Source organism: Dipodomys spectabilis, unplaced genomic scaffold (genome assembly GCF_019054845.1).
Source record: "Dipodomys spectabilis isolate Male_0828 unplaced genomic scaffold, ASM1905484v1 ptg000017l, whole genome shotgun sequence".
Taxonomy (NCBI): Eukaryota; Metazoa; Chordata; class Mammalia; order Rodentia; family Heteromyidae; genus Dipodomys; species Dipodomys spectabilis.
The window spans coordinates 9,657,961-9,681,886 of NW_024870694.1; the positions used below are offsets into that span (position 1 = coordinate 9,657,961).

Genomic DNA, 23,926 nt, shown 5'->3' on the forward strand with positions numbered 1-23,926 from the left:
TTCTCACTAACATTACAATGTAGAAATATAAACTATTCCTAGTCAATAGGAGCTTAAGACAACTCTCAATCTATCTGCATATTCAGTGGCAGTGGCAGCTGTTCTATTTTAAACTGTCACATGAGCAGACAACATAACTAAGTGCAAACTCAATCTTCAGGGATCCTAAGCTACCTCAAGGCTCAGATCATAAATTCCATAAAAGGAAAGTTTATCTGACCTTTTGTGGACATTATTTTTTCACCTTATCCATTAAACCAACCCTGGTCTTAACACAAAGTTCTTATTTGATATTCTATAATACTATCTAACTTTCTGTTGTTGCAGTTGTCAAACTCTATTTTTTTCTATCTTATTTTTTGCTATTAGTAATTAATTTCTACTTAAAAAAGAAGAAGAAGAAGAAGAAATCCAAGCTGGATGTGCATGGCTCATGCCTGTAATCCTAGCTATTCAGTAGGCTGAGATCTGAGGATTGCAACTTGAAGCCAGCCCAGGAAGAAAGTCCCTGTGAGACTCTTACTTCCAATTAAACACTCAAAAGACAGACGTGGCACTGTGGCTCAAGTAGAAGAACACTAGCCTTGAGCACAAAGAGGTTCAGGGACAGTGTCCTGTCCCTGAGTTCAAGCCCTAAGACTAGCAAAATTAGTGAACAGTATTTCTAGCTTCTATGGACTAGAAAGTTATTTCAAAACAAAATACATATGAAATGGTTTTTAAAATAGTATGTTGAACATTTATTAGAAACATTTAAATCTAAATCAACAGTATTACACACTCATTTGATACGGCTAAATAGCTGACAAGAAATTTATTAGCTAGGTTCAGTTATCCAAAAGTTATTAAAGAATACAATTTTTATAGTCTAGTTTCATTTATGGATACATTTAAGGACATGCTGGCATTAGCTGTTAAAACATAAAATTATTTTCAAGTGAAGATATGTTTTTCAACATCAAAATGAACAGAGCTGTGCACCAGTGGCTCCCACCTGTAATCCTAGCTACTCAGGAGGCTGAGATCTGAGAATCACGGTTCAAAGCCAGCCAGGACAGGAAAGTCCATGAGATTCTGATCTCCAATTAAGCACCAGAAAACTGGAAGTGGTGCTATAGCTCATGTGGTAGAGCACTTGCCTTGAGCTGAAGAGCTCAAGGATAGGGCCCAGGCCCAGAGTTCAAGCCCCACAACCAACAACAACAACAAAAAGAACTGAGAAGTTTGCCAAAGAGTTTTCTCTATATGTGATCATGATTTAGTTGTTGTTGTTTTTTTTTTTTTTTTGGGTCCGGTCGTGGGGCCTGAACACTGGGCCTGGGTGCTGTCCCTCAGCTCTTCAGCTCAAGGCTAGCGCTCTACCACTTGAGCCACAGCGCCACTTCTGGCTTTTTTCTTTTTGCTTATGTGGTGCTGAGGAATCAAACCCAGGGCCTCAGGCATGCAAGGCAAGCGCTCTACCACTGAGCCATCTTCCCAGCCCTGTTGTTTTTTTCTTAATTTGAAAAAAGGTTTATTTTTGAACTAGGGGTATTACTTGAAGAGCAAGAGCCCAAGTTCAAGCTCCAGAACTACAAAAAAAAAAAAAAAAAAAAAATCTAAAATGCTGAGACAGTTACTAAAAAAAAAAAAAAAACCACTTAGTCATATATAATAGTATTCAGTTACTACCTATAATCCATTTTAGAACCAGATTATAAATAAATAAAAACCTCCAGATTTGCCCAATTAATATGTATGTAGAATTTCAAATCATATCTAAAACATTCACTTTGAAATATGACCTTTGGAATATTTAACAAATCCTAAACCAAGCACTGATATCTCATGCCTGTAATCATAGCTACCCAAAAGGCTGAGATTTGAGGCTTACGATTCAAAGCCAGCCTGGCTAGAAAACTCTAGGAGACTCTTATCTCAAATTATCCAGTAAAAAGCTGAAAGTGGAATATGATCCAAGTGGTAGAGTTCTAGCTTGGAGCAAAAAAGCAAACCGGAGCATGAGGCCCTGAGTTCAAGCCTAGAGCCAGCACAAAATTTAAAATGTTTTAAAAGTTAAAAAAAAATCTTAAAAGGTTTTAGATAATAACATGAAGAGTCTGAAGGTAATCCTCTATGCAGAAAAGCAGTATCCATGTACAAAGAGTTCTCTTTTAGAAAAGAAGTCTTTGGGATTGGTAAAGTGCTAGCCAAAGAGTGAAAACAAGAACTGGTCTCCGACTTTAAAAAAAAAAAAAAAGGATGCGTGGCTACACAAGAGACTGCAATCTGAGGATCAGGATTCAAAGCCAGCATGGGCAGGAAAGGCCATGAGACTCTTATCTCCAATAAACCACTAGAAAACCGGAAGTGGCGCTGTGGAGCCACTCTCCCTGAGCTGAATAGCATGCAGGGACAGAGCCCAAGCCCAGAGTTCAAGCCCCACAACCTACCAAAAAAAAAAAAAGAAAGGACATTTGCTTCTAATAAATAGCACTGTATCCAACAACAAAATAAATTGTCTTGTGAGGTGGTATGATCTTTCACTTAACATATTAAGTTGGAATTAGTTATGCATAGACAGTTAAAGAGATAGATATCATGATATGAAAAATACCATAAAGGGCTGGGAAGGTGGCTCAGTGGTAGAGCGCTTGCCTGAGGCCCTGGGTTCAATTCCTCAGCACCACATAAGCAAAAAGAAAAAAGCCAGAAGTGGCTCAAGTGGTAGAGCGCTGGCCTTGAGCTGAAGAGCTGAGGGACAGCACCCAGGCCCAGAGTTCAGGCCCCACGACTGGACCCCCCCCCCCCCCCCCGCAAAAAAAAGAAAAATACCATGAAATTCTAAACCCTAAAGATAATTTAGGCTATTGACAAATGGATATTAGCAAAAATCATCTATTTAAGAAAACAATTTTTGCCAGGTTTCAAGAACTAAATAAAAATCTGAGAAAAGATGAATCACAAAGAATACTGATGTGCCGGGCACTGGTGGCTCACACCTGTAATCCTAGCTACTCAGGAGGCTGAGATCTGAGGATCGCGGTTCAAAGCCAGCCCGGGCAGGAAAGACCGTGAGACTCCTATCTCCAATAAACCACCAGAAAACCGGAAGTGGCGCTGTAGCTCAAGTGGTAGAGCGCTCGCCTTGAGCTGAAGAGCTGAGGGACAGCGTCCAGGCCCAGAGTTCAAGCCCCACGACCAACAAAAAAAAAAAAAAAGAATACTGATGTATTTTCCCCATTTATAGCATATACTAAACCTATTATATTATAAAACCATAAATAAGAGCATTTTACTAAAGTTTATTTTCAAAACTTACCAGAATTCTGTTGGATTCCCCACCGTAATCTCATCTTGAATTGCCGAGTACCACTTTGCTGGAGTCTTCTATTTAGTCTTGGAAAATTCTGCTTCTTTCCTTCCTTTCGATTCAATTTGATAATGTCATCTACAAAGGAGTAAATACCATAATAATCATTTTCACTTAGTGTCTATTGCTCACACCCATTTTATTTTTTTATTTTTATTTATTTATTTATTTTTGTCGGTTGTGGGGCTTGAACTCTGGGCCTGGGCGCTGTCCAGCTCAAGGCAAGCTCAAGGCAAGCGCTCTACCACTTGTGCTATAGCGCCACTTGCTCACACTCATTTTAACTTAATGACTCTATTGCTCACACTCAGGGCCCTCAAGATATAGCACATGCTGACTCCTTCCTCAGCCTCCAGCATGCAGGGATTTACAGGTATGCCCCATCAAATCTGGCTTCTTTTCTCTATTTAAAGCATTTCCATAGAAAATAAGAAGATAAAGCTTCTGTCAGCCATTTCCCTCGCAATAACCCGTAGGGCCCAGATAATCAGCGGGGCCCAATAGCGTGGCCCCGTGGTCCAGCCTGCTAGAGGGGGCAGGGCATCAAGGTGAGCCTCACAGCTCCACAGACTGGCATGGGAGAAGAGCAGGGCTTTGAGAGGCTGCCATCAAGTCACCGCCCCACAGGGTAACGCAGGAGGGGCGTGCCATACCCTGGGAAGAGGTGGGGAATGCCACCAAAAGGGGGTGGGGTGTGCTATTGGAGGGGGTGGGGTATCGAGCATGGTGAGGTGCAGATTGGGATTGGAGAGGGGACAGCTTGGGGGAGGAGCATGAATGGTGGTTTGGAACCTTAGGTGGGGGAGGATGCAGCCTATCTGGGTAATATACAGGCTGTGTGCTCAGAGGCCAGGGGGGAGTAGGAGGAAAACCAGAGGCTGGAGGAGAGGTTAGAGGGAGGTTAGGGGGAAAACAGTCCGAAAGGAGGAGAGAGGAGTCCAGAGGACACATGGACTCCCGAGGAGAGGGTGTCCGGAGGAGACCGGAGGAGACCGGGGGTCCTGAGGAAAACAATTAGTGCAGAGGAAGGAAAGGAGTAGGTGTGGAGGGAGAGATGGCAGGAGGGGAAAGCTTGCCTGGGCAGGGCAGGCCTGTGGAGGACACAGCAAGCCTCGGGAGGTCATCTGGGGCTTCTCGAAGCCATTTGGAGCTTCCTCAAGAAGCCATTTGGGGTCTCCTTCAGAGTTCATTGGGGTCTCCAAGAGGGGCATTTAGGACTTCCTCTGGAAGTCATTTGGGTCCTCTTCGAGGGGCCATTTGGGACCTCTTCCAGAGGTCATTTGGGGCCTCCTTTGGAGGTCATTCAGGGCCTCCTCTGGAGACCATTTGGGGCGTTCCTCTAGAGAGACCTGTGGAGAGGCGCCTCCCGGAGCAGAGCAGGGCAGGTCTGTGGAGAGTGGAGAGGCCAAGAAAAGGAAAAGCCTTCTCCTTTGGAGGTTTGGAGCTTTGGAGGTTTGCAGACTGACCAATAAAGGTTGGGGGGTCAGGACTGCCTCGTGGAGGTTTGGAGGCTTGGTGGTTGAAGCTGCTCTTGGTTCTGGGTATCTAGCCCAGAACAAGATAGTCTCAAGACCCCTTCTGGTGTAAACAGTGTAAATAAACTTGTCCACTTTTCACTGTCTGTGCCTCGATGGATGTCTTGCTCTCTGTAGGTCATAAGTTTTGGAGGCCCCAGCGAGATCATCCACCTGGATGGCATCAGGCCTTGGCCCCCCGGGGAAAACCCCCTAGTAGGTGAATATCTCAGCCATCAGGTGTTTCCCGAGGACCAACATCAACAAGAGTCATTTGGGAACCCTTCTAGGGGTGAGTCTGGGCAAGCTTGTCAGCCTGTTTTTAGGACCTCCTTAAAAGGTCATCTAGGGCTTTCTTAAGGAGCCATCTGGGACCTCCTCTGGAGGTCATCTGGGGCTTTGAGAAGCTATTAGGGACCTCCTTGAGAGGCCATTTGGGACTTCTTCTGGAGGTCATTGGGGGCTTCTTCAAGAGGGCATCTAAGACCTCCTCCAGAGGTCACCTAGGAGATGTGGGACATGTGGTTAAGAGTTTATGGCTATTTGTGTGTGTTTGCTGATAATTCTATCTGTGTCTTGTATACACCTCTGCTTACTCCTTTTTTCTAGGATAGGAGAACAATGTCCCAAAGTTCTCATAAGTGAAACTGTAACTGAAAAATCTTCTCCCCAGTGTTACAGGATCCCTCAGAAGAAGACCCACCAGTGTACTCTCCCTCCTATTCTGTGCCATCAGCACCTCCGATGTTAAGTCCCCCCATACTAGAAGTGGTTCCTTGTACCAGCCTAATGTGGTACAAGGTGGTACAGTCCCCTTATTACCCTTGAGAGGGGCGCATGGGGGAAGACAATGGGCAAGTCCCCTTTCTAGTGTATGTTCCCTTTACAACTAGTGACCTGTATAACTGGAAACAGCAAAATCCGTCCTTTTTTTCTGAAAAACACCAGGGGCTCATCTCTTTACTAGAGATGGTGTTTTTCACACACCAGCCCACCTAGGATGACTGTCAGAAACTTTTACAGGTGCTTTTCACCTGGGAAGAAAGGGAGCGAATTCGGCGCAGTGCCTTGAAGGTGGTCCTTGGAGCAGATGGTTCCCCCACTGATGACCCAGTCCGTTTGGAGCAAGTCTTTCCCCAGACGCACCCAAGCTGGGACTACAACAGAGATGGAGGTAAGGAGTCGCTTACCAATTATCACCAGACTCTGTTAGCAGGGATACGGGCAGCGGCTAGGAAACCAACTAATTTATCTAAGGTGAGTAAGACTGTACAGCTCCCCAGTGAGTCCCCTGCTGCTTTTCTAGAACATCTCTTGGAGGCCTGTTGGGCCTATATGCCTATAGATCTCAGGCCCCAGAGAATCGAGCCCTAAATGTGGCCTTCGTTACCCAGTCGGCCCAGAAGAAAGCTTCAAAAGTTAGAAGGTTTTGAGGGAAAGGTGTTATCTGAGTTGGTAACAGTTGCCCAGCAGGTGTTTAATAACAGAGATACCCTGGAAAAAAAAACAGTCAAAGAAGGAGGTTCCAGTTTTGGTAGCAGCACCAGGACATGGATCAAGAAACTCTTGGCTGGGAAGGTGGCTCAGTGGCAGAGCGCTTGCCTTGCATGCCTGAGGCCCTGGGTTCAATTCCTCAGCACCACATAAAGAAAAAAGCCGGAAGTGGCACTGTGGCTCAAGTGGTAGAGCGCTAGCCTTGAGCTGAAGAGCTGAGGGACAGTGCCCAGGCCCAGAGTTCAGGCCCCATGACCGGACCCAAAAAAAAAAAAAAAAGAAAGAAACTCTTGGCGAAGACAGTATAATTCATTTGCAAATGGCAGAAGGGAACCTCTAGGACTACATCAGTGCGCTTATTGCAAGCAAAATGGACACTGGAAAAACAAATGTCCAAAGAGGAGAAAGATGGAAAATGATAGGTTAAGTAAGCACGTTAGCAACCTGGAAACTATGTTCAACAAAAAATGTGGTGACACTGGCTAGAAAAAGAGTCTGAAACTCCAGCATGTGCCAGTCAGAACCCACAAAGAGGTTAAAAGTGCATCGAACAGCACACTGGAGAAAACTAAGAATGATTGGACGTGAAGAAAAGAAACTTGTAAGAGTCAAAGATGAGAACAAAATCCTCAAAATGAATCTGGAATCCAAGTACATCAGCCTGGGTGAGCATGAGGCAAAGCTGGGGGCCAAAGGTCAGAGGCTGAAGGCGGCACAGGATGCCAGTGATGCCATTCTTGCTGACTACAGGCAAGACCAGGAGGAGATCCTGATGCTGCACGCAGAAATCAAGGCTCCGAAAGGGCAATTTGAGCAGACACAGAAGTGCTGTATCAGAGAAGAAGCAGCCAAGAAAAGTGAACAGGAAAACATCATGCTCAAGAAAGAGATTGTTAGCCAGGCGCCAGTGGTTCACACCTGTGAGCTACTCAGGAGGCTGAGATCTGAAGATCTCACTTTCCAGCCCGGGCAGGAAAGTCCGTAAGACTCTTATCTCCAATAAACCACTAGAAAACCTGAAGTGGCACTGTGGCTCAAGCGGCAGAGTGCTCCCCTTGAGCTGAAGAGTGCAGGGACAGCACCCAAGACAAGTTCTAGCCCCACAACCAACCAAAAAAAAAAAAAAAAAGAGATTGTTACTCTTCAGAAAGAGTTAAAGGACATGCTCTGATGGGAAATGCTAGGGAAATGGAAAGAGCATTAGGCAGAAAAACAGAAGAGCTAAACAGTTGAAAGACCTGTCACAAGAATACACTGAAGTGAAAAATGAGAAAGAGAAGCTACTAGAGGAAAAAGCCAAACAGACTGCCAAGATCCTCACCATAACTGTAATGCTGCATGTCCCAATGGAATAGGTGGAGGTGTGGAAAAAACCCTCTCACTGTCTGTGCCTCGATGAATTGTCTCGCTCTCCATAGGTCATAAGTCCCTCAGTGTTCTAAAGAAAAGTTTCTGTAAGAAAAGTTAAAATAAGCTGGGCACTGGTGGCTCACGCCTGTAATCCTAGCTACTCAGGAGGCTGAGATCTGAGGATCGCGGTTCAAAGCCAGCCTGGGCAGGAGAGACCATGAGACTCCTATCTCCAATAAACCACCAGAAAACCGGAAGTGGAGCTGTAGCTCAAGTGGTAGAGCGCTCGCCTTGAGCTGAAGAGCTGAGGGACAGCGCCCAGGCCCAGAGTTCAAGCCCCACGACCGACAAAAAAGAAAAAGAAAAGTTAAAATAGGGCTGGGAAGTTGGCTCAGTGGTAGAGTGCTTGCCTTGCATGCCTGAGGCCCTGGGTTCGATTCTTCAGCACCACATAAGAAAAAAGAAAAAAGCCGGAAGTGGTGCTGTGGCTCAAGTGGTAGAGCTCTAGCCTTGTGCTGAAGAGCTGAGGGACAGCGCCCAGGCCCAGAGTTCAGGCCCCACGACCGGACCCAAAAAGAAAAAAGAAAAAAAAAAAAAAAGAAAAGTTAAAATAGCCAAAGCAGATCAACCAACTAATGAGACTTCTACCAGCTACAGCATTTTCCCCTAGTAAATATAAAAAACCTTATTTTCAAAAATAATTAGTATATGCTTATTTTACATAATCATAGAAGTAGCTCTCTCTTTAAAAAAGATAACCACCTTTTAGTAAAACAATTGGTACAGACTTAAGACATGACTCAAGTGGTAGAACTTCAGCTGTGAGCAAAAAAGCCAGGTGAGAACACAAGATCCAAAGTTCAAACTCTAGTAACAGCACAACAACAAAAAGCCAGTCTGAACACATCGTTCAATTAGTAGAGTGCTGGCCAAGCAAGAGCAAAGCCCTAAGTTCAAACCTACTACCTGCAAAAAGTAATAGCCCATTAAAAAAAAACAACTGGAAAAAAAACACTGGGGGCATGGCTCAGCAGTTCAAGTTCCAGTACCACCTAATTTTTTGTTATTTTTTTATTTTTGTTGGTCATGAGGGCTGGACTCTGAGCCTGGGCACTGTTCCTCAGCTCTTCAGTTCAAGGATAGCACCCTACCACTTGAGTCATAGCTCTATTTCCGGCTTTTTTTTTTCTGCTTATGTGGGGCTGAGGAATTGAACCCAGGGCCTCAGGCATACGAGGCAAGCACTCTACCACTGAGCAAACTTCCCAGCCTCATCACCAGAAAAATTTTTAAAAAGCAAATAAAAACCAAATTTCTAAATTCACCTGAATTCATTAAGGATTTATTGTGGGTATGCTTTGCACAATAAATGCTGTGTAAGACTGAGCCATCCTAGAAACAAAAATATAACATAGTCCCTGTTCTTGGTAAGTTTAAAATTATTGTGGAAAACAGATATGCATCGCAAAGCTGGACATAGGTGGCTCATGCCTGTAATCCTAGCTACTCAGGAGGCTGAGATCTGAAGATCATGGTTCAAAGACAGCCCAGGCAGGAAAGTCCATGAGACTCTTATCTCCAATAAACCACTCAGAAAATCAGAAATGGCCCAGTGCTCTCGTGGTAGAGCGCTAAGCCTTGAGCTGAAGAGCTGAAGGACAGCGTTCAGGCCCAGAGTTCAAGCCCTATGAGAGACAAAAAAAAAAAAAAAAAATGCATGGCCAACACAAAAATAAACATGTACCATAATAATAGAACACTAAAAACTACTTGTCCCCTAGCAAAGTTGTTCTTTTCTATTCTTATCTCCATGCTTATCTCTGTAATTTTGTAAGCCTCTTTTCTAAAAACACTTCCTGAAAAATCATACACATCACACTGTGTTGATATTGCAAGAGAATATGAAGATGAGAAAACTAAACATACTCCAGGTTCCTATTTTTATCCGCTAAAGATTAGTTAAGGCCAACAATACTCTTTTTAAGAATATCCAGGGCTAGGAAGGTGGCTCAGTTCTAGAGCACTTGCTTTGTATGCATGAGGCCCTGTGTTCGATTCCTCAGCACCACATAAGCAAAAAGAAAAAAGCTGGAAGTAGCACTGTGGCTCAAGTGGTAGAACGCTAGCCTTGAGCTGAAGAGCTGAGGGACAGCGCCCAGGCCTAGAGTTCAGGCCCCTCAACCGGACCCCCAAAAAAAATTTTAAAAAAATCTAAACTCCCCCTATAAAATTAACTCAAATATTAATACTGATGATTGATAAAGCAAACCAGAGAAATTGCAAGTCAACAATTTCCTAACAAAATTTAACTTCTATCATTCTTCCAAACTGTCTTAAGCACAAATAATTTATGTCAATATAATTCGTATGTTTTTTAAAGCTGGGCACTGGTGGCTGTATTACTAACTACTCAGGAGGTTAGGATCACAGGGTGCAAAGCCAAAGTCCTTGATACTCCATCTTCAAAATAACCAGCAAAACACGACTGGAGGTCATGTTTTGAGCAAGTAAGCTAAGCGTGCTCAAGGCCCTGAATTCAAGTCCCTGTACCAACATAAAAATAAAGTAAAATATAAATAAATAAAAGAACTGGCCATGGTTGTATATGCCTATAATCTCAGCATATACTTAGAAAGATGAGGGCAGGAAGAACAAAATTTGGAGCCATCCTGGCAACAAGTGAAATTCTGTCTCAATAACTAAACAAGGGAAAACGGGCTCCAGTGGCTCACACCTGTAATCCTAGCTACTCAGAAGCTGAGATCTGAGGATCGAGGTTCAAAGCCAGCCTGGGCAGGAAAGTCTGTGAGACTCTTATCTCCAATAAACCACTAGAAACGGGAAGTGGCATTGTGGCTTAAGTGGTAGAGCGCTTGCCTTGAACTGGAGAGCTGAGGGACAGTGCCCAAGCCCAGAGTTCAAGCCCCACGACTGACCAAAAAAAATATAAGGGAGAAACAAAGGGTGAACAAATGCAGTAGTGGTATTCAGTAGACATTATGTTGAAAATGAACTATACAACTTATATAAGTGGAGACAAGAAGGAAAAACTGGGAGAGAGTGAGGAAAGGGGTGACATTATTTAAAAAGAAATGTACTTTAAAAAAAAAATCAGTGCTGGGAAGGTGGCTTAGTGGTAGAGTGCTTGCCTACCATGCATGAAGCCCTGGGTTCAATTCCTCAGTACCATATGACACAGAAAAAGCCAGAAGTGGTGCTGTGGCTCACGAAGTAGAGTGCTAGCCTTGAGCACTGAGAAGCTCAGGGACAGTGCCCAGGCCCTGAGGTCAAGCCCCCAAAAAAATCAGTTTTGGGGCTTGACCTCAGGGCCTGGGCACTGTCCCTGAGCTCTTTTGCTCAAAGCTAGTATACTACCACTTTGAGCCACAGCTCTACTTCTGGTTTTCTACTGGTTAATTGGAGGTAAGACTCTGATGTACTTTTCTGACCTGGCTGGCTTTGAATCTAGATCTTCAGATCTCAGACTCCTGAGTAGCTAGGGTTACAGGCATATATCACCAGCACCTGACCAACAAATGTATTCCTTACTTATGTAACTATAACCCCTCTGTATATCACCTTTATAATAGAAAAAATTAAGGAAGTGCCACTGTGGCTCAAAATGGTACAGCATTAGCTGAGCAAAAGAGCTCAGAGACAGTGCCTAGGCCCCAAGTTCAAGCTCCAGGACCAACCAAAAAAAAAAAAAAAAATTAAAAAGCTAGGTGCTGGTGGTTTACTTCTATAATCCTGGCTACTCAAGAGGCTGAGAACTGAGGATTGGGGTTCAAAACCAGCCTGGGTGCAAAGTCCATGAGACTCTTACCTCCAATTAACCACCAAAAACCTGGAAGTGGTGCAATGGCTCAACCTGGTAGAGTGCTAGCCTTGAGCAAAAAAACTCAGGACAGTGCCCAGGCCCTGAATTCAAGCCCCATGACCAACCAAAAAAATTTAAAAAACAACAAGATACTGAAGGCATAGTTCATGTGGTAAAGGACCAGCCTTTGAGTGAAAGCATCAGACCCTGAGTTTAAGTCTCAGTGGGGAGGGGAGCTAAACAAAAAAAGGAGGAGAAAGAGGAGGAGGGACAACAACAGTAATAATAATAACCCGAAGAGAAATAATGTAAATACAGCAAAAGTTTGTTTTGGCTCATGATTTCAAAGGTTTCAGTCCATGGTCAGTTGGACTAATCTGTCTTTATGAGTCTGTGGTAAGGCAGAGCATCATGATGGAAGGGTAAGGGAGAGGAAACTACTCACCACAGAACAGCCAGGAAGCAGAGGAAGAGAGGAAAGAGGGGGACAAACATATCTTTGAAAGGAACCCTCCCATGACTTACTTCCTCCAAGAATTGATGGTTAGTAGGCATTATTTTGATGTATATACAATTAATTCTAAGAATAATCCTATGAAAAAAAGTATTATCCTAATGCTCATTTTCAAATTAAGAAACTGAGTCATGATAAGCCCAGCTATTAGTGAACTTGGGAGATACTCTACACGAATATATAAATACTTACATAAAACTAGTAGAGCCACAATTTATAACAAAACCCAGAAAAATCAGGTTCTAAAACCCACAGAGCTGATAAGATGAAATATTCACAAAGCATAAAGCATAATAGCTGTCCAAAAAAAGAGTATCTCTGCCTCTTATCTCTGTAAGAAAAGTATCTGACAGACTGCTTCCTGTTCTTGGGGCAGAAAAAAAAAAAAAAGATCAAACTATCTTAGCTCTCTACAGCACTTCATTTCTACCTCAAAGAGAATTATCCTTCAGTTTTCTTCACTTAAACATCCTAATTACCTAAAAGGAAAATACATACAAAAGACCTAGGAGCCTAAGAAGTGTATTGGTTATGAAAATATATGGGTGTGGTGATGCTAGCCTGTGGTCCCACCTTCTCAGGGAAGTGTAATAGGAGGATTGGGGTTCCAGGTCAGTCCAGGCAAAGAAAGTTAGAGACCCTATCTAAAAAGCAAACTCAAAAGCTCAAAGCAAAAGGACTGGGGCATGGTTCCAGTAGTAGTAGTATGCTGGAGGCCCGGAGTTCAATTCCCAGGGCAAAACAAGAACAAAACATGTTTAACACTTCCCTACATCTATAGTTGGGGGCCAAATGGGAATCTTGACTCCACCATTCATCAGCTACATGATTTTTTTGAACTTTTTTTTTTAATTTTTTGTCTCAGGTTTTGGTAAAATGAGGATAACAGTGTGTGTGTGAAAATAATTCCCAGTGCTTGTGTACTAGGTACTGTTCAAAGCAGTTTGCATATGCTTAATTCAATACTCCACAGCAAACCTGTGAGGGATATAAACATTTGTTAAAGTCTCATTCTTACAAAAGCAGCATTGACAATTTAACTGTGTGACTCTGGATTCCAAGATATTTATCACTAGGGGAGGAGGGGGAGGCATTATGAAGATAAAGAGGATTAACATGTAAAATGTTTGATTCAGTGCCTGACAGGTAGTAAACATTCAATAAAAATTAATTGTTATATGATTTCTTGGCTTAAGCTCAAGATTTCCCCATTTTTTTGGAGCTTTGCAATATTATCCTCGAAAAGGTAACGCCTCTGAATCCCCTAGTTAGACATTTACTTTCCAAATAGCTGAAAAGCCGCAAAGACAAGGGGCAGGCAAACTGCTACATCCAATACCCTGACTTGACTTTCCACAAAAACCAACTGCTTTTGGACCAGCTAAGGCAAACACTGCGTCTAGTGCCTAGGTAGTGTTAGATCAGACAATTACACAGAATCAAAAATCCTCCAGCTTTTTATACAACCCGTATGAAACCACTGCACCCTTCTTTAAATGTGCTAGTGGGACCCCGGGCTGTACCAGGCCCCTCTGCGATCCACGTAAATCCTACATCCCTCCCTCGGCTTTTGCCGCTTTCCTACCTCCCGTCCAAAGAGCTAACTTTGAGGCTGGGTTGGGGGAAGAGTGTGCTTTTCTAGACACCGCCTAATAAAGCGCGGATGCGGTCCCGGCCTGATGTTTTCTTTCTGACAGACGCTCTTGGCCGGCGTCCCCAGGGGTTCTCCAGGGAGGCCCGCATAGGTCTGGGCCCAGGAACGCCCCGCAAGCCCCGGGATAACCCCTGGTGCAACCGATCGCGCTCCGGAGACCTTCCTTCAGGAAGAAGGGCTAGTCCAACCAGCACTCCCGCACGGGATAACGCCCAGGGTGAACCCGCTCCAGGGAACCCGGCGGGGTTTCCTTTACAAAGAGCCAGTGGTAGCGCCCCTCTGGGGAAGAGCAGGCCCCACGCCCGTCCACGCTCCGGATCCCACGGCCCCACACAGCCCGTCCACCACAGACGCGGCCTCCGCGGAGGGGTACCCGCGCCCCGCCTGCCCCCGCAAATCCCCCCCACACTTGGTTCCGCCCACCCGCCAAACTCACTTGGCAACTGCGGCCAACCGCCCCCTGCCCCCGCCAACCGCGCCACTTGGTTCCATCCGCACACACGCTCCAACTCCGTCCAACTCGTCCTCTTACCCAAAGACATATCTATTTTGTCCAGGTTTTCATTGCTGCGGGCTTTCGGCGGCGGTGACTGGGTTGTCGCGGCTCCCACTAACCGGGTTCCGAACCGGTTCATGGCTGTAAACGTCGCGCAGGAACGGGCAGCAGGGAAGGCCGGAGTCAGAGGCCTGCCACCTCCCACTCACGCACGCAGACTGGCCGCACTGCCGAGCACGCACGCGCAGTGACGGCGTCCTTGCCCTCCCACCCGGCTGCGGGCGGGGCGAGGAGGGGCGGGGCGGAGGGCTACCGAGACGAGCCGAAGGCCAGAGAGGCCCAGGCGGACCACCGCTTCTCCTGGCCCTTGCTAGCGGGTCTCGGAGCAGCACTGAATCAGTTGGTCCGGGCGCCCAGCCAGGACACTGGTGCAGCTGTTCCGCTGACTTTCGGCTACACCCTGAGCACCTCAATAACACAGGGTCTTAAAATGACAGCTTGAGGGTGAACAGGAGAAATCAGGAGACTTAGTAGCCACTGTAGAAAATGAACTGTGCAACTTGTGGGCAGGGACGGGAGGTGGAAACTAGGGGAAACACCAAGGAAGGGGTGACATTGTCCAAAGAGAAATGTACTCATTACCTGACGCATAAGTAACCCCTCTATACAACACATTAGTAATAACAATAAAATCATATTTTTTAAAAAATGACAGCTTGATCCTCTGTGGGCCTCGGGTCCCTCCTCCTGCACCAAAACCTTCTCGGCTCCGGTGCACGTTGCACCGCAATGCAGCCCCGCACGACAGCCCCCAGCCAGTGTGGACTGCAGTACTGCGTCCCCGCTCCCCTTTCCCCCATACGCTCCTCCACCTGCAGCCTGCTGAGCTGCCACGTCCAAAGAACGCAAAGGCTGCAGTGGCAATTCTTGCGTCACGTTAACAATAAAAGTAAATCCTCACGTTTGCCATATCCGCACCATCTCTCTCAATCGGCATTCTCTAAACATTTGGCACGATACTTGCCACCTTAATAAGACCTCATCTTCCCTTGAGAGGGTAAGTACCTCTGCTTATTTAGCTGCATTTTTTTTTCTCTAATTCATTGGCGTTGGGAATTGATAAGGAAGATGGTTTCTCTCACTCTAATCCTTGTAAGAAAACTTAATATTTGATGAACTCCTTCTTAATGGCTCCCCCACCACCACCATTTACAAAATGTGATGATCTCCATTGTCCCTGCCTCATTCTTCTCCCACAACACTCTTGAGAGAAGAAAACATTTAGATTCGTTCATCTTCATATAAGCTGGCTGAAACATTTCCATCTAAAGAAAAACAAAAAAGGGATAGGCATTCTGTCTACCTACAAATCTGTGCCACTTTTCTACTTCCTAAAATTGCTTTAGCGAAGAAATGAGCCAGAGCTTTGTGGTGACCTAAAGTATCTCAAAACCACAGTTGCCTATATTTAATTAAGTCATGTCACAATGCTATGGGGTTTTCCAATACTTGTGACACATTTTACTATTTTTTGCTTGGGGAGGATCCCATGTCTTAAAATACCTATTATGCACATTGCATTAATGAATAACTTATTTTCTAATTGTTATTAACAAAACCCCAGCTAAGTTCCATCTCCCACTTTCCATGTCCTGAGGAAAGTGTTATTCTATTAGGCTTTTGGAAATACTGTAATTTCTTCCTCTCAAAGGTCAAGTTATTTTTCTTCCTCCTGACAAATATATAACCACATAGTGAGTCAGCCTAGGACTCATGAGGGAAGCAAGAGAACTAGGCACAGGGGTACACACTTGTCATCTTAGTATCTGGGAGGCTGAGGCAAGGGGATCCCAGTTGGGGTTACATAGCAAGACCATGTCTTAAAAAAAAGATCCCCAAAATGATATGTAGCAAGTCAAGGAGAATAGCATGTATGTGTTTGGCACAGGTGTTTGATTTTATTACTCCACCCTGTAGCCTCTACCCTTCTCTGGACTTCTAACAATTAGGGAAACTAGGTCATAGAGATAAAAGTTGATAGGCAACCTGGATTTAACTGAGTAATTCCTTTATCATGCATTATGTGATCTTGTAATACTATCTGAACCTTATACTTACTTCAAAACAATACAGTAGTAATGATACCAAGAACAGTTTACACTGTATTTTCTTAGCTCCTTACAGTTCTAAAATATTGTAAGCCTTCTCCTACTAGAAATAACTTCTACAATCTCTGCTCATTTGTAGAAATAATCTACAAAGGAAATTTAGATTAATTCCCTAATCTTATAGAAAGTTAATGTATTTAGGTTTTGTAAGTATGCATGAGTTTGGAAGTTTTGTACTTTATTTATAGGACAGATAACAAAACCCCCAAATGCATAAAATCTTCCTTATCACCAATATAATAAAGATTCCCTATAACCTGTTTTTTTTTCCCTCAAAACTGAAGTCCTGTCTCAAATCTCCTTAGTTCTAAAGGACATGCCTTAATATTTATATAGTAACTCTTTTTTTGGGGTGTGGGTTAGTAGTGGGGCCTGAGCTCTGAGCCTGGGCACTGTCCCTCACCTCTTCAGCTCAAGGCTAGCACTCTACCTACCACTTGAGCCACAGCGCCACTTCCGGCTTTTTCTGCTTATGTGGTGCTGAGGAATTGAACCCAGGGCTTCATGCATGCAAGGCAAGCACTGTACCACTGAGCCATCTTCCCAGCCCCAGTAACTCTTGATATTGTAATTAGCTGTTTCAAGTGCCCCCAAGGATTAAGGGTCTCAGAGTCTCAGAACAGTCACTCAGATTACTAAGAGAAAAGCAAGATTACTAGAGAAAGGCATTATGGATCACACACACAACAAAACAAAACAAAATAGGGACCAGAGAAATACAGCAAAAATGAAGACAATGAGCTGGGAAGGTGGCTCAGTGGTAGAGCGCTTGCCTTGCATGCATGAGGCCCTGGGTTCGATTCTTCAGCACCACATAAGCAAAAAGAAAAAAGCCAGAAGTGGTGCTGTGCCTCAAGAGGTAGAGCACTAGCCTTGAGTTGAAGAGCTGAGGGACAGTGCCCAGGTCCAGAGTTCAGGCCCCACGACCGGACCACCCCCCCCCCCCCAAAAAAAAAAAAAGACAAATTAAGAAATCAGAAGCAGAACCTGACCAGTAAGTTGGTTCACCAGCTGCATAGGCTGGAGTCAGAAAGGTAACCTTGAAAATTTCTAGGCCATAATAGTTTATTTAATCATATATTCATTGATCACTGGGTTTTATAATTTAGGCCTGGGGGGGGGCGGGGGGGGGGGGGACGGGACACACAACACTAAGCACAAATGGATGTAGTTCCTATTTTCATACAGCTTGACAAGCAAAATATTTTCTGAGCAGCTATATGAATAAGGCTGGACAATGGGCATCTATTGCTGGAATTCAGCTTGTTGTTGTTGTTGGTTGTGGGGCCTGAACTCTGGGACCTGGGCGCTGTCCCTGAGCTCTTTAGCTAAGGCCAACACTCGACTACTTGAGCCACAGCTCCATTTCCAGCTTTTTCTACTTATTTGGTGCTGAGGAATTGAACTCAGGGCCTCATGCATACGAGGCAAGCACTCTACCATTAAGCCACCGTCCCAGCTCCTGGAGTTCAGCTTTATCTAAGGTGAAATAAACAGAATTCAAGCATCTGACTTTTTTTTAGAAGTTGGATTTCTTACTGTGTAGATAAGATATCTAAGATGGCAGAGAAAAATTCAGATTTCAGGTAAACAATGAACAATGAATTTGATGTATATCTCAGAAAAACAGCAATTTCTTTTACTATGGTGTATTTCATCTAGTAATTTAAGGTATGTTTATACTAACCAGTTATTTCATTATCTGAAATTCCAGTTGATCTAAATCTGGCAATCTTAACAGCATACTTTCCTATTAACACTTTTGTACTCTCCACAATCTGCTTAGAATGCTGCATTTTCATCGAAAGCAAGCACAACTTCCATATATACATTTCACTCCTTTAAAAATTTTTAAAGTGTCTTTTAAGTTTCTCTTTTCTCTGTTCTATGAAACATCATTGAGATAATAAATATTTTTTGTTCTGGTCCTGGGCTTGAACTCAGGGCCTGGGCACTGTTACTGAGCTTTATCCTATCAAGGCTAGCACTCTACCACTTGAGTCACAACTCCACTTCTGGCTTTTTGGGGGGTTAATTGAATATAATAGTCTCAGGAACTTTCCAGGACTAGCTGTCTTTGAACTCTGATCCTCAGATCTCATCCTCTTGAGTAGCTAGGATTAGAGGTGTGAGCCACCAGTGCCTAGCAATAAACATTTTTAAAGAGTACAGATGAGATAGATATGTCGGTATACATGAATATGCCTATGAGAATATAACCACAGTCAGAACAATAAATGTATCTATCATTCTTAAAGGATTTTATGTGCTTCTTTATAATCTTTCCCCTCATTGCCTATGTAACCGCTGATCTGATTCCTGTCACTGTAGAATCATTTGCACTACCTAGAATTTTGTTATCAATGGAATAATACTGTATATTCTTTGAAACTGAATTGTTTCACTTAGCATAATTCTCATTTGTATTTCTTTTGTTTTTCTTACCTTATTGCACTGACTGGGGTCTCTAGTAATATTTTTTTTTTTTGGGGGTCCGGTTGTGGGGCCTGAACTCTGGGCCTGGGCGCTGTCCCTCAGCTCTTCAGCTCAAGGCTAGCGTTCTACCACTTGAGCCACAGCGCCACTTCTGGCTTTTTTCTTAATGCTTATGTGGTGCTGAGGAATCGAACCCAGGACCTCTGGCATGCAAGGCAAGCGCTCTACCACAGAGCCATCTTCCCAGCCCCTCTAGTAATATTTTTTATTATAATGAAATTATTATCTTTGTCTGTTCCCAACTCCAAAAGGAAAGCATTTAGCCCTTCATCTAAGTATGACATTATGACAGATTTTGTTTATATGAAGTTTCGTTCTGCCCCTATTTTGCTGAGAGTTTGAATTATAAACAAATGCTTAACTCTAATGCTTTGCTACATCTATTAAGATGATCTTTTTTTTTTGTGCCAGTTCTGTGACTTGAACTCTGGGCCTGTCTTCTGTCCCTAGTTCCTTTTTGCTAAAGGTTAGCAATCTACCAGTTAAGCCACGGTGCCACTTCCAGCTTTTCCTGTGATTAATTGTAGATAGGAGTCTCGTAGATTTTCCTGCCTGGACTGGCTTCAAACCTCAATCTGTGGATCTCAGCCTCCTGACTAGCTAGGATTACAGGAGTGAGCCACCAGCACCCGACTTCAATTTTTTTTGGGGGGGGGGAGGGTCCCGTTGTGGGGCCTGAACTCTGGGCCTGGGCACTGTCCCTCAGCTCTTTAGTTCAAGGCTAGCGCTCTACCACTTGAGCCACAGCGCCACTTCCGGCTTTTTTTCTTTTTGCTTATGTGGTTCTGTGGACTCGAACCCAGGGCCTCATGCATGCAAGGCAAGCGCTCTACCAACTGAGCCACCTTCACAGCTCCCGGACTTCAATTTTTTAAAATGTACTAATATGCTGAATTATACTGATTACAAATGCTTATTTTCTGAGATCTATTTGGATGTGGTATATCATCCTTTTCATATAATGTTGGGATTAGCTGATTTTTTGTCAAGGATTTTGTCTTTTTTTGGGGGGTCCTGTCGTGGGGCCTGAACTCTGGGCCTAGGCATTGTCCCTCAGCTCTTCAGCTCCAGGCTAGCGCTCTACCACTCGAGCCACAGCGCCACTTCCGGCTTTTTTTCTTTTTGCTTATGTGGTGCTGAGGAATAGAACCCAGGGCTTCATGCATACAAGGCAAGCGCTCTACCACTGAGCCACCTTCCCAGCATGGATTTTGTCTTTTTTTGAGTAACACTAATATATGACTTCCTTCTTTTAAAACATTTTTGTATGATTTCTTCCTCACTCCATTTTGCTTAAAAAAAAAAAGAGGTATGACTCAAATAGGAGAACATCTACCTAATTCATGAGACTCTGACTTCAAACCCCAGTACTTCAAAATAAGTAAATAAATAATATTCCAGGCATGGTAGCCTTGCTTATAATAGCTACTCAGAAGATGGGGATAGGGAAAATGGAGGGGGGGGGGGGCGGTGGTCAAGGCCATTCCAGCTGGATATGTATGATGGGTCACATTTGTAATCCCAGCTATGTAAGAGGCCATAGATAGAAGGACTACAGATCAAAGGCCAGTCCTGGGCAAAAAACACAGAGCCAATCTGAAAAATAAAGCACAAAAGAGCTTTGCATGACTCAGGTGGTACAGTGTCTGCCTCGCATGAGGCCCTGAATTAACTAAAGTACTGCCTAAAAAGTAAAAATTAAATATTAAAAATAGAAAATATGTGTAGCTAGCTCAGTGATAGAACATGTGTGAGACACTGCGTTCAGTCTCTAGCACTGAAAATGAGAATTCAATAAGCAGTTGCTATGGATGGCTCTTGCATTCCTATAATATTGCTTGTACCCTTGATGCTACATATTTTACATACTTGAAATACATACTACATACTTTACATACTTTTTGCCAGTCCTGGGGCTTGAACTCAAGGCCTGGACACTGTCCCTGAGCTTTTTTGCTCAAGGCTAGCATTCTACCACTTGAGCCACAGTGCCACTTCTGGCTTTTTCTGTTTATGTGGTGCTGAGGAATTGAACCCAGGGCTTCATGCATATTAGGCAAGCACTCTACTAAGCCACATTTCCAATCCATACTTGGCAATATTTGCATTTGGAGCTCAGATAAAAAAAATAAATCAACATCCTGGTTCATGTATACTCATGAGTTTCAATAGAGTCCATTTTTTTTGGGGGGGGTCCGGTCGTGGGGCCTGAACTCTGGGCCTGGGCACTGTCCTTCAGCTCTTCAGCTCAAGGCTAGCGCTCTACCACTTTGAGCCACAGTGCCACTTCCGGCTTTTTTTCTTTTTGCTTATGTGGTGCTGGGGAATCGAACACAGGGCCTCATGCATGCAAGGCAAGTGCTCTACCTCTGAGCCACCTTCCCAGCCCCAAGAGTCCATTTTCATATAGTTTTGTTTTGTTTTTGTCTGAGACTGGGACTTGAATTGGTAACTAAAGCTTTTTGCTCATTGGCTGGCACTCTACCACCTGAGCCATGCCTTGAACACCTATTTTAATAAGTTTTTAATGCTGTTTTTGCCAGTACCAGAGTTTGTTTGAACTCAGGGCCTATGCTTGCTCTGTTGGTGCTCTACCATACCTTAAGCTCAGCTTTTTGTTATTGTTGTAGGGCTTGAACACAGGTCCTTGGTGCTGTCCCCTAAGTACTTTTTGTTCAAAGCTAGCACTCCACCACTTTGAGCCACAGCTCCACATGGGGGTTTTGAGTGGTTGATTGGAGCTAAGAGTCTCAACAGGGACTTTTCTGCCCAGGCTGGCATTGAACCCTGCTTCCTGAGTAGCTAGGAGTGTGTGTGTGTGTATGTGCGCGCGTGCGCGCGCACGCGTGCACGCCAGTCCTGGGACTTGAACTCAGGGCCTGCCTGGGCACTGCCCCTGAGCTTTTGTGCTCAAGGCTAGCACTCTACTATTTGAACCATCGATCCACTTCCATCTTTCTTTTGGTAGTTATTTGCAGATAAGAGTCTCATGGGCTTTTCTGCTTGGGCTACCTCCAAATCTGGGTCCTCTAGATCTCAGTCTTCTGAGTAACTAGGATTTCAAGTGCAAGCCACTGCTGTCTAGCTATAAGTAGTTATTTTAAAGACCCATCACTCAAGCAAAAGCCAGAACAGACAATAGTCCTATGGCTCAGCAATTCCACTTTTTACAGGTACTACAGGGTAAGTCTTGTTTAATAAATAAAAAAGGAAATATGAATAAGTCTGTTGACAGAAGTAGTTATATCAAAATTGGGAAACGAATGCCTATTAATGTGAGAGGGCATGAATACAATGTGGTGCTTTCATACACTGGACTAATGTACAGCAATCAAAATAGATGAATCATAGTGACAAAGAACAGGATAGAATCTTATAAGCAAACAGCAAGTTCCCCAAAGAATACACACAGCTTAATAAAATTAAGGCACCAATATTTTATACTTGCTAGGAATATAGATGCAAAGAAGCTATGTAACAAGGGAAGCAATGGATTTATACACATGGGATTTAGGGTCAAGCCACAATCTGGGATGAGGGACAGCAGGAGAATGGGATGGGATAATTGGCTGATTGATCATAGTTACTAGTTTCTTTGAAGAAAATACATGGATAAATGAAGTAACTTGCAATATCATTTGTTTTAATTCAAGTTTGAAAATTCTTAAAAGCCATACTGTTTTTAGTAGTCGTAAATTTTTCATGGAGGTATCCTTGATATCTCCCTTGCCATGGCAATATTCAGTTCTTCAAAATTAGTGTTGATTGTATTAATACTGATTGTATTAATACTGTTACAATCAGAATCTCCTCTCAGCCACTGCTCTAGTTTAGTCATGAATTTTTCATGGAGATATCCTTGATCTGTCCCTTGCCATGGCAATATGCAGTTCTTCAAAATTAGTGTTATTGATTGTATTAATACTGTTACAATCAGAATCTCCTCTCAGCCTCTGCTCTAGTTTAGACCTCGGCTTGCAGACCTATGTACCACATCCAGTCTACAGACAGGAATTTTTTTTTTTGGGGGGGGGGGAGGCAGGGAAGACTGAAATGTTAAAATTTTTAAAAATTGTTGGGGGTTGGGGCTGGGAAAGTGGCTCAGTGGTAGAGCACTTGCCTTGCATGCCTGAGGCCCTGGGTTCAATTCCTCAGCACCACATAAGCAAAAAGAAAAAAGCTGGAAGTGGCACTGTGGCTCAAGTGGTAGAGCGCTAGCCTTGAGCTGAAGAGCTGAGGGACAGCGCCCAGGCCCAGAGTTCAGGCCCCACGACTGGACCCCCCCAAAAATTGTTGGGGCTGGAGGTGTGGTTCACATGGTGGAGTACCAGTCAATGAGCAAAAGCATCGGTACCAAGTTTGAGTCACAATCTCAGACCAAAAAAATTCATTGCCAACATTTAAGATTTTTTAAAATTGTATTTTAAAAGTGTAGATTCTAGCTTTTGAAAAATCAGAATATCTGAAAGGCTACTATGTGCATTTCACAATATTTAGTTACAACTGAGGTAAGGAGCCTTCACCTCTTCAATCAGGTTTAAGCTTTCCTGTCAGATTTTCTGCAGTCTCTCGTTTCTTATAAATGGCGTAGTTCACTCACTGGTATTACCCATATGCCCCTAAGGGATCCCTCTGCAGTCTATACTTTCTTATCATTAATCTATTCATACCACTTCTCCCAAAATTAGCTTCCTGTGTGTGTGTGTGCGTGCCCACGCGCAGGTACTGAGGCCTGAACTCAAGGCCTTGTGCTCTTGCTTGGCTTTTCTGCTCAAGGCTGACATTCTACCACTTAAGCCACCCTGCCACTTCCCCCAGGCCTGTTTGCTCAAATTACTTCATCTGCATATCCCTGATAAACTAGAATAAAATACAAACTCCTCACCATAGCACTTCCTGACCTGGACTGCCTGCACCCACACCCAAGTGCCCACACCATTGTTTCCTGTCTCCCTGCTTTGATTACAATTTGAAGCCAACCGCATATTTCTTTGTGTCTGTCTGTACTGTTTTCTCCATCTTCTCTTCCCCTTTTCTCTGTTTCACTAGTCCTTTTTAAAAAAAGTAT

At 43.9% G+C, this 23,926-nt stretch overlaps 2 protein-coding genes across 3 annotated transcripts in view; one reads left to right on the forward strand and one right to left on the reverse strand.

Moving 5' to 3' along the window:
• Window positions 1–14,435, reverse strand: part of Fyttd1 (forty-two-three domain containing 1) — a 34,696-nt gene extending 20,261 nt beyond the window's left edge. The window contains exons 1-2 of one of the 2 annotated variants that reach the window (XM_042670126.1): window positions 14,231–14,435; window positions 3,302–3,430 (exon numbers count right to left, since the gene is read on the reverse strand). In XM_042670126.1, coding sequence (XP_042526060.1) covers window positions 3,302–3,430; window positions 14,231–14,333 — 232 coding nt within the window. In that variant the 5' untranslated portion in view covers window positions 14,334–14,435. The remainder of the gene's footprint in view (window positions 1–3,301; window positions 3,431–14,230) is intronic. The other variant, XM_042670129.1, reaches the window with a different exon arrangement.
• Window positions 14,436–15,177: 742 nt separating this feature from the next.
• Window positions 15,178–23,926, forward strand: part of Rubcn (rubicon autophagy regulator) — a 67,848-nt gene continuing 59,099 nt past the window's right edge. Inside the window, exon 1 of the mRNA XM_042670119.1 lies at window positions 15,178–15,251. The gene's annotated coding sequence lies outside the window, so the exon portion shown is untranslated. The remainder of the gene's footprint in view (window positions 15,252–23,926) is intronic.